Raw genomic sequence first — 11097 nt, 5'->3', positions numbered from 1 at the left:
TCTCATTGGTATCTGAATATTTTACTCTTGAAGGTTGTGGGGATGGGGGGTGGGGGTAATGGTGGCTGAGTGTTTGTGAAGTCACTGTGGGCTGGGCTCTGCCGATTGTCTTATTTCCAGAGTGACTTTCTGATGAAAATGATTTGGATATACCCTCTGAAGTTGTCATGTAGTCAGATTATACTTCTGTCCCTGTGTACTGAATACTTATTTTCCACAGTTCCAGGTCCTTAGGAAGCATTCATGAGTTCTTTTTTTTCCTTCTACTTTTTAAAAATTATGGCAAAAGGTACATAACATAAAATTTATCATTTTAACCATTGTATAGTGTACAGTTCAGTGGCACTAAGTACATTCACATTATTGGGCAATCAACATTGCTGTCTAGCTCCAAACTTTTCATTACCTCAAACAGAAACCCTGTACCCATTACGCAGTTGCTCCCCACTTGCCTCTTCCCCGAGGCTCTGCAATCACAAATCTGCTTTCTCTCTGTGAGTTCCTGTTTTGCTCCTGGTTCCTAAGGAAAACAGAATCATTGTTGAAAATAATTCTACATTCTATACGTTCAAGAATTTCATTTCAGGGACAGCCCATTAGCTCGGTTAGAGTGCGGTGCTCTTAACAACAAGGTTGCTGATTCGATCCCTACATGGGCCACTGTGAGTTGTGCCCTCCACAACTGGATTGAAACAACTACTTGACTTGGAACTGATGGGTCCTGGAAAAACACAAATAAAAGCAAAAAAAAAAAAAAGAAAAATGGAGGGACCACAAAGAAGTAAAAAAAGAACTTCATTTCTTCAAATACTTTCAAAAAGTATTTCCTAAAGTGATTCCTCATTTCTCTCAGGGGTTCCAGGTATCTTGGACAAGACTAGAATTCAAGTTCTGCCCTGTTTTGTCATCCCCAGTTTTTTGTTTTTTTTTTTTAATATATACTGTCAAGTTGTCAAATGTCACAGTTATTAGAATTGTATGTGGTACATAAAATGTTTTAATGTGTTTTTAAACAAAGGAAGTTATGGAAAGTATAATGACTATGATAAAAAGAACAGGCATGTTTAGAAAAGAACCAGAGTTTCTGTAAACAGAATTATTGAAATCAAGTGTCACAAAAGGTAAGCAGGAGAGAAAACGAACAAAGGGAGATAGCAGTTGGCATCTGTGGTCACTTTGTGACCAGGTGTGAGGCCTGGGAGGAATGCTGTCCCTTGTTGGTGATTGACTGGCTCAGGAGCTGGACCTCTCCAGGGAACTACATAGAGCACAGTGTGGTAGGTACTGGGGTAGAGCCCACAAAGGAACAAGTAGGATGATGAAAAATGTGTAATAGAAACCATTCTCTTCTTTCCTTGACTTCTACTTTACCACCACTTCATTGATATTCTGAGAAATTCAGGCTAGCAGTCTCCACTACTATCCCAGAATCTTGATGCTGTAAGGATTAGGAGGAGGAGTAGAAAAAGAGAAGGGAAAAGGTCTAGGATGACCACAGTTACTCACAACTTGTAAGTTCCCTCTGGGTAGTGGGAGGCCCAATGCATATGCACATTTGAATTATTAAGAAAAATACATTTTAATTCATATTCTTTAAATATGAATGAGCACTAAAGAGCAATAGAGCTTGTTGGATTTTTGCACGAGAATTTTGGAGTATGCAGAAGGTGAGTACATGGGAACAGATTTACTCATCATCTTGGAAAATGGTATTTATTTTACAAATATTTCTTGATAACATATCCTGGGTTCTCTGTAAGGTTCAGCTGGTAGACACATGGTCTCCACCTTTCTGAGGTAGAGAAGCTAGTCAGGAGTCTGTGCAGTGGGGGTGGTGAGGGTAGAATACTGTCAGGGCTCAGAGAAGAATCTTGGAGGCTTTGTGATCCCAGAAGGTTTATAGAAGAGCTGGCAGTTGAGGCTGGGCCTTGAGAAATTTGGATGTGAGGAACGACTACTTTGGGCAAAATAGCATGAGCAAACAAATGGAGGCCGTGAGGCATGGGGTGTGTAGGGAGTAACTGGGGAATTGGGCGTCTTATTTTTACAACTTTGTATTTTGAGAACTTTCAAAATTCCAAAAGTTGAAAGAGTAGTTCAATAAGCTATGTAAGCCCTTCACTTAGATTCAACCGATTATTAACATTTTGCCACATTCGCTCTATATCTCAATACACATTTTCTCTTTGCTTGAAAATAGGTCGCTGTCATTCTGACTCCTTAGACCTAAATGCTGGTATCTCCTAAGAATAAGGACATTCCCCAACATGACCAGAGTATCATTTTCGTACCCAAGAAATTTAACAATGATAATATTTAAACATGGACAAATTTCCCAAACTGTCCAGATAATATACTTTATAGTAATTCCCCACACGCCCCGATTCAGGATCTAATCTGGGAGCACACACAACATTTAGTTCTCATGTCTTTCTAGTCTCGTTTTAGAACCATTTTTGGGAGGTAAGTGGATAGATTTCTTTCATATCAACAATATTTTTGAAGGGTCCTGGTGGTTATTTGTAGAATGTCCCATAATCTGGATTTGTCTTTTAAGGGTTTCACGTTAAATGGTTTTGGCTAGAATGCTACAGAGGTGATGAGTACTTCTCATTGCCTTATATTAAGAGACACTTATTGTCAGTTTGTCCCATTACTGGTGATGCTGAGTTTGATCACTTGGCTAAGGTGGTGCGGGCCAGACTATTCCACCTTTAGGGTGCGTTTACATAAATAATCTGTAGGGAGTGTTAATTTTAGACAGTTCCCTAACAACCTCTGCCCAGTGATTTTTGCATCCATTGATGACCTATTTCTGAATCAATTACTTCATTGCAGGTTGCAAAAGGGTGATTTTTCTAAATCTTTTTATATTCGTTCACTCATTGTCAGCCTTCTGTAAATAACAGATTTCCTTTGTCTTTCACTTCCGTTTCTCCTTTCCTCTCTGAATATTATGACTGGCTCATGGATTCCCTTAATATTCAATGTGTATTATATTAAATCCATTACTGTCATTTTTCTTTTTCTACTGTCATTTTCTAAAATGTTCAAATTGTCCCAGATTCAGCCAATTAGAATCCCTTCACGCTGGCTCCTGTGTCCTTTTGACATGTCCCCATCATTATTTGAGCAGTTCCTTACTATCAGGCCCAGGAACTATCAGATGTTCCTGTCTTAACGTGAACTTTGCTAGCCCCAGTCATTTTTCTTAGGAGCTCTAGATCTTTTTAGTGGGGTATTTAGAAACCTAGACAAACCTGGTTTTGCTGAAGAGTAAGGAGTCTGAGGGATGTCGTAGACAGATTGAGGGCAGATTATGGAGGACCTTGAAGGTCAGGCCAAATAGTTTGGTTTTATTCTGTTGGCTTTAGAGAGCCAGCCATTGGAAGCCAAGAACAGGGGAGTGACATAGTGTAGCAAGATACCATGGAAAGGAAAGAGGGAGGCAGGGGGACAAGTTGGAAGGACATTGCCCTCCTGATGCGTTTGCATGTATTGGGAGAAGACTTAGAGTTCTGTCAGTTTGGGGATAGAACAGGCAGTGACAGAGGAAAACAGTAATAATAAACTGAAGCAAACAATGGAAAACAAAAGAAGAAAGAAATCTAATCAGTTCACCAGGTGGATCATCTGCAAATAATACATAATCATAAACTATGCACTGAATTTTGATTTAACTGATTACAATATAATTATTTTGGGAATATTCTTAAATATGTGTGTAGTGTTTCTTGGGGAAGAAGACGGCTAAATCCTCATCTTCCATTGAGGATTTCATATTAAAACTGAAAAACTGAAACATAGCATTACATATGTTACTTAGAAATATGAAGGTAAATGCCAGAGGAAACAGCTTAACAAATTGAAAATGGCTGCCCAGGCCACTAGAAAGCGGATGGGGAGAGGGCTGCAGGGCTGCTTTTCGAAGAACTGTCTGGTTTTTTAAACAATTTATACTCGTATGTTCCCTTCTTGGAGATACGTAGGTTCATTTTACCATGAAAAAGACTATGGTTTAAAACATATATAGTTTATAAAAATCATATAGTTTAAAACATTTTAAAAGGAGGAAGTCATAGTAGTAGTTTTGGTCAGAAATAATAAAGGCTTGAAGTAGAATGCTGGAGGGATGGCAGGAAGGGGATAGTTCAAGATCTTAGGCAGATAGACTTGACATTACAGTAGTCCCCTTTATCCATGGTTTTGCTTCCCGTGGTCTTAGTTACCTGTGGTCAGCCATGGCATGAAAATATTAAATGGAAAATTACAGAAATAAACAATTCATAAATTTTAAATTGTATGCCATTTGGAGTAGTGTGATGAAATCTCATTCCATTCTGCTCCCTCCCACCCAGGACATGAATCATCCCTTTGTCCAGTGTTGCCACGCTGTACTATACCTACTCCTTAGTCACTTAGTAGCTTTCTCTGTTATAAGATCAACTGGCTGTATCACAGTGCTTATGTTCAAGGAACCCTTATTTTACTTAATAATGGTCCCAAACCACAGGAGTAGTAATGCTGGCAATTTGGATATGCGAAGAGAAACATAAAGTGCTTCTTTTAAGTGAAAAGGTGTGTGTATATATAGGAAAAAACAGGATATGTTAAAGAAAACTTTCATGACTGAAAGCTTTTCCAGAAGAAAGGGTTTATTGAGCTAAATGCTAGCCAGAAAAAGGACTAGTTAGGTTCTGGAGTATGAAGTCTACACCACAAGCATCAGGGCTAGACGAAGAAGACAACATGTCCACCGTCCTGGATTTGATGGGCTCTTTTATGCAAACAGTTTGGAAAACAAAGATGTAAGTTGTTCTGAAAGAATTTACATTGGCTATAAATAAACGAGGTGGGAGAAGGGGAAGTGGGGCCAGTTCTGGGATAGGCTCATAGTCCATAAGGAAGAAGTGTTTGCTCCTGGTTGTGGGCAGCAGTCTGGAAAGTTCTGCCTAGGCAAGAAGTGGAACTGCCTGTAGCCAGCTACTCAGCTATTCTCTTTAGATAGGGAGGAAATAGCCACCTGGAAGTTATTTCAAAGTTTCAACACATTCAAGAATGTAAGCAGTATTTTGTTGGTCTTGCCCCTTGCATTTATTAACTGATTTACCTCTCTTGTCTCATTTCACCCCCAGGCCTGCTGTAATTGAATTTAGGACATCTCAGAATTTTCTCCACATATATATTATACATATATATGTATTATATATTATTATATATATTTTATTGTATATATTATATATATTTTATATTTATGTTTTATATATATATATAAAACATAATATATATATATAATATATATGGTTCAGTACTAGCTACAGTGTTAGGCATTCACTGGTGGTCTTGGGACGTTTCCCTGTGGATAAGAGGGGACTACTGTATCTGGTTGACCCTATGGCTGTGTGGCTCGAGAGGTCAAGGCTGAGTCTGCAAGTTTGTGAGGAAGGTGGGGCTATTAATAGAAATAAAATACTCAGAACAGATGATAGAGGGACGGAAGATAATAAACTGCAGGTTTGGGATGTTTTGAGTTTTAGGAACCAACAGGACAGGCGGGAAAAGACCAGCCAGAAGCCGAAACTGTGTGTAATCAAGGATTTGTGTCTGCATCAGTAAAGGATGGGTGTGTGGCAGGGCATAGTTCCATATGACCACAAATATAGGCCCTGCTTACTGAGCTCAGGTCATTGAACTACCCAGTGGAGATCTGCACAGGGAAATGTGCTATGCTTCCTTAAATAGTGTTACTCCTGCAGCTAAGCAGTCACAGTTGACTTTGAGCAGTAGAAGCACACATTTTAATCTCTGCCCTTTATTATCATTTATTCAAATGTTGGGAGAGAAAACACATTGAACAACAAATTTTGCTGAAATTATGATTCAAAAAACCCCGAGAGTTCAGTGAAAGCTGCCTTTTCCCGATTGTTCCCGTGGGCTGGAACAATCGGGAAAAGGCATTAGGAAGACTGGGCTTCAGCGTGAGAAGGAAGAAGTACACTTCTGGCAGTGGGGAATAAGCATAGTGAATTCTGGGAATTAGGAAGTGGTGCACTTGGGGCTTGGTGAGAGTTAGGCACTCAAAGAGTGGATGGGAGAATAAACTCAGAAAGGTTTTGTTGGCAACAGGAGTCAATGAAAGTATTGCAACAGGAAACTGACAGTTGTGTTAACTTAGTCTCTCTACCTCCCCCTTTTTTTTTACATCTTTGGGACAAGATGTTAAAATCTTGTGTTAATCAATTCCATTGTTTGTAAACTTGAGCAAGAGAAATGGCACACATCCACCAAGTGAGAGTCACCTTAAAGTTTATTTTTTATATTGTAAAACTAATATAGCATAATCACTATAGAAAATGAATTGAAAAACATAAAACAATTAAGGATAAAACCACACATAATTCCACCTCTCCAATGTAAGCAGTTCTTTATTTGAGGAGACCGTTATCAACTCCTTATTTGGGGGCTCCCGTTGATAAGCTGTGCTCACAAATCTCCACCTCCAGCTTCCACTTCTGGCTTCAGAATTTCCAGCTGTGTTCTGGATGGCTCTCCGGGGTGTCTCTGGTTTTTGTGGCTGAAACTGAGCCCATCACTGATTCTCCTATCCTAGCTCTCTAACAATATTAGGGCTGGACTCCAGCGTGCATTGGCCCCAAGGGCTGAAATAATTATGGTGCTCATTCTCCTGTGCAATTAGATGCTTTTTTTGAAATATCAAATTTTTCGCAAAATTTGTTTCTTAATGTTTTTGGATTCTGTGTGTGTAGTCTGCTGTTAGGTACCTAGCCCTGGGAATGTCTATCCCTTTAGTCACCTAGTCTATGACTCTCAAATATGTCCGCCTGTCTCATTGATCCTGTTACAGTTGAAGCCCTTGGTATCACTGCCGCAAACTACTGCAGATCCATTCTAAGGGGTGACTCCAATTCAAGCATCACACGCCGTGCCCAGGGTGATCACGTCTTTTGCCACTCTCATCTCTGTACTTTCTGCCTCAAAACCCGTCTTAGGCACATGTCCTGAATTTATCAAGTTTGTCCTGCTGCTCGCTGTCTGCAATGTTCGTCTCTCATTTCTCTGCCTAGTCAAATGCTACTTATCTTTTCACAATCAACTCAAATGCCACATCCTCTGAGTTCCTCCTAATCCTCTTAGAAGAAAAGGCTACTGAAGGAAGCTGAGCTCCCTTCTCTGTAGGTGATCAGAGGAGGCTCCATAGAGGTGGCGTCTGACCTAGAAGTTACCCTTTACTGGAGGTATACTTCTCACCTCAATGTGAGACGAAAAGAAGTCTTGTATTGGAATGCTGCATTCAGGGACATCTAGCAGTCTAGCCCTGTTGAAGAACAGGCTGGGAAAGTACATTCTGGGGCCACTGAAGATCTTTGAAACGAGGGGGACAATTTAATAGGGAGAGAATTATGTGTTTCTGACTGTATTGAATAGTCAAACAAATTTTGGATTATGTGGGTGTAGTCAGCTTGGAGAAGCAGCTCAAATGTCTCACTCTCCAGGCAGTTATTGCTATCTACTTACGGTGCATTTTGTTCAGCACTCATCACACAAAACTGTGATTATTTGTCTCGTTTTTGCAGGGCAGTCTGTCTTATTTTCCACCCCTATACTACCCAACACAAGGGCTAGCAACATTGTAGGTGCTAGTAAAGGCTCTGAAGGAATGTCGTCTCTTTAATAGATAGATGTCCTTGAATATATTTTTCCAAGAAGCTCCTATGTTATCATTTTCAGCAAGCCCCTAGAAACAAGCACCATACTAATATCCACATCTCAACCACACTTTCGTCCAGAAGTTAACTTTCGGGTGAGCAAGGCTGGGGCTCAACTTCTCCTTCAGTAGAACCTTTGCTTGAGCAAGGTCTTGGGGTTACTTCCCGCCAACCCCTCCTCCCATCCGCTCCACCCGCGCATCTCCGGGCGTGGCCGAGCACTGCGCCTTTAAGAAGGGGGCGGAGCACAAGTGGAAAGACAAAGCCCCTGGCCGCGCGCTCCCCCTCCCCCCTCCGGCGCACCACACGGACAGTGGTGCCCGGATGTCGGTGTCGCCGTCGGTGACAGATGGCGCAGTGTCTGCATATGTTAAGGGGCTTCTCTGGCCTGACTTCCTTGAATTCCCGGCTTTTCGGTTCCCCGTTATCCCCCACTACCAATTCCAAGGGTGGAAGCCCGCACGCCTGTCAGCGGCGCTTACATAACGTGACCTTTCACCTCTTCATACTGCCCTCTAGTGCGCTTCAACCCAACTACGCGGTCGGGGAAGGGGGCGGGACCCAACAGCGGAGCGGCAGCTCCTCTGAGCCAATAGACTGTGAGCGCTGTCCAGCTCTCCGCCTATTGGATCCTTCGCCACCGGCGCCACAGGGGAGCAAGTTAGTGTGTGCGCTGGCCGGGCGGGGGGGAGGAGGGGAATCTCCCGCCATTTTTCAATAATTTCCTCCTGTGCAGCTGAGGAGGAGTCGTGACTGCCGAACACGGGGATCGGTAGCGGAGGTTGGCCGGAGGCTGCCGGGCAGCGCAGCGGTGTGCGTGGGAATTCTGCGCTCTTGCGCCCCGTTCCATGGTCCTCGCGCGGCCGCGCCAGCAGTGAGGGAGCCGAGTTCGCGCCGCCCTCTCACCCCTCCCCTCCCCCACCCCACTCCCGGGAGCCAGGCGCTCACTCCGGGCCGCAGGGCCTAGTGTTGCACCGCGGGCTCGCCGAGCACCCGCCTCTGCCTTCCTTGCTGCCGCCGCCGCTGCGATGGCGCCGCTCCTGGGCCGCAAGCCCTTCCCGCTGGTAAAGCCGCTTCCCGGAGAGGAGCCGCTCTTCACCATCGCGCACACTCAGGAGGCCTTCCGTACCCGGGAGTATCCTTTTCTAGCCGCGCCAACCTGGCTGCCTGCGGGGTGGGGCAGGGTGGGCCGGGGGATCGCCGGGCCGGAGCGCCGTGCAGCCCTGCGTTGGTGGCAGCTGTCAGCATGTCCTGCGATGGCGGGATTGCACCCTGAGCTCAAGCCCGCGGTTCTGGAGAGGGGAGCGGGTGGGGGTGTGGGCCGGCTCCGCTCAGGCCCTCCGGAGCCCGGCGCCCTCCATCCTTTCCTCCGCTCCGCACTTTGTCCCCGGGCCTCTCGGTTGAGGAGAGACCCTCCTCCCGCCCCCCCTCTCCATAGTTGGCTTTAGGCCCTAAGTACCACGGGGAGCGGGGTTTCCTTTGCTTCTTTTTCCTTTTTTAATTAAACCTTCAACTTAAGTTGTTGAAATTGTACCCGCGTGGCCTCGTGATCCGACTTGTACAAGTCTCGATTGCGTGTTACTCCGATCTCTGCGAGGGCACTTGTGTTTTTCTCCTCCGGAGTGGACTTTAGGCTGCTGATGAACTGACAGGATCGTAAGGCACAAAACCAAGAATAAATTTCCAGACTTAGAGGAGGAAAGGGAAGGAAAAAAAATTACCTTGGAGTAGCTGAAGCCATCCTTCCCTGGGCATGCACAGGTTTGAAATTTTGACGACTTCGAAGGAGATTGGTATTTGTTTTTAAGTAAAATTGAAAACAGGTACCAAGATATATAGTTAAAGTTTTTATATTTTAGAAGCATGATGCTGATGTTTTAAATACGAAGCATCCTTCTAATCATTGTGTCTTGCACAAGCTTAGTCATTTGGTTAAAAGTTGTACCTTTATTTACTTTTTCTATGGATGCCAGTTGAGTCCGGTTAGAAGGTTAAGTATAAAAAGGATTTCTGAATCAAGCTTTCTTTAATGTACAGAAAGCTTCAAGAGTGAAGGCTAATGTATTCAGTTTTATTTAATGTATTACTTTAGTTCTTTTAGCTCAAGTTCCTTTAGGACTTGATTTCTTGTGGCTTCTGCATAGAGAAGGAAGTGCCCATGGGAGCCGATATAATTTAATTTCTCTTTGATCATCCCTTTAATGTAATACTTGATAAGGTAATCTCATTCTCGTTTCAGTGTAGTTTGTGAATGTTGGGTGTTTACATACAAAGAGACCTGGAAAGTGAGTCCATGCTGTAGTAAGGCTCTTGAAATATAATTATAGCATCTCAGAGCTGAATGGGTTTAGGAGATGGTCAGATTCTCCTCCCGGATTTGCCAGTTGGGTCCAGAGAATTGAGGTTGACTTGTTACAGTTCACACACACACTAAATGATGAGAGACAGGAGTAGAATCTTGTGCTTTTCCTACCTCATCCCTGTAAGTAAATAAAAGAAAGAACATGGAATGCTTCTCCTTTCTTTTAATGTTAGTCCACTTTTGTGTCAGTTTGTGACATAAAAAAGGTGCATTTAAGGGACAGGTGAGAGTGGTAATCTGGTTCCTTTCCTTGTCCTGTTAGAATTTTTGGATTGCTTTGGAGAAGTACTCTAGCTCTACTAGATACAGCATTATTCTAATGGTGCCCTACTTTTTTTTTTTTTAATAACATTCCAAACATCGGTGAAGTAAAAGATTACTTGTGGGAATCTGCCGTAATCTTTTTAAATGTCATTTAGATGTCACCTTTTGAGCAGTTGATGATTACTCACACACTAATATTAATCAGATGTCAATTTTTCAGGTCTGGTTCTCATGCAGTAAAAGAAATGTGAAAGAGAAGAGACAAGTTCTAAGTCTGTAATAGGTACTGAGCCATGTAAAAAACTGCGGTAGATAGCTAATTTAGAACTGGCAGCACAGGCCTTTTTATATCATTTGTTGAAATGATTGAAATATAATTATATATATATATGTATAAATATGGTATATGAGGAGTTCCTCTTAATAATGACAGTTGAATCTTGAAACTTTTAGAGTGGTATGTATTTAATAAAAATCTTCACTTAGAAATTTTCCCATACCAGTGTTTAGAACACTTTCAACAAAGGAGTTCTTAAATTGTGTTACATATTGGAGAGAAATTGCTCACTTGGGAATTTCTACAAGTGGAAGCACTTTAAAGATGGTTTTTAAACAATTGTATTGTGTGGTTGGTAGGTTGGCATATTTCTTTATTAGACTATTAGGGATTTCATAGAGGAGAATAAGTATGTGGTTGGGTAACAGTTGACATTTGAAGTATTGCTATTTCCAGTTCTTAATTTA

General features: G+C 42.4%; 1 protein-coding gene across 2 annotated transcripts in view; it reads left to right on the top strand.

Moving 5' to 3' along the window:
• The first annotated feature begins 8326 nt into the window (after positions 1-8326).
• The window catches only part of BAZ1B (bromodomain adjacent to zinc finger domain 1B), a 68102-nt gene continuing 65331 nt past the window's right edge, over positions 8327-11097 (top strand). The window contains exon 1 of one of the 2 annotated variants that reach the window (XM_033110057.1): positions 8327-8862. In XM_033110057.1, the coding sequence (XP_032965948.1) occupies positions 8756-8862 (107 nt within the window). In that variant the 5' untranslated portion in view covers positions 8327-8755. The remainder of the gene's footprint in view (positions 8863-11097) is intronic. The other variant, XM_033110058.1, reaches the window with a different exon arrangement.

The sequence above is a fragment of the Rhinolophus ferrumequinum genome, chromosome 7, assembly GCF_004115265.2.
Source record: "Rhinolophus ferrumequinum isolate MPI-CBG mRhiFer1 chromosome 7, mRhiFer1_v1.p, whole genome shotgun sequence".
NCBI lineage: Eukaryota > Metazoa > Chordata > Mammalia > Chiroptera > Rhinolophidae > Rhinolophus > Rhinolophus ferrumequinum.
Note: the sequence above shows the minus strand (reverse complement) of the source record. Positions and strands in the feature narration are given on the sequence as shown.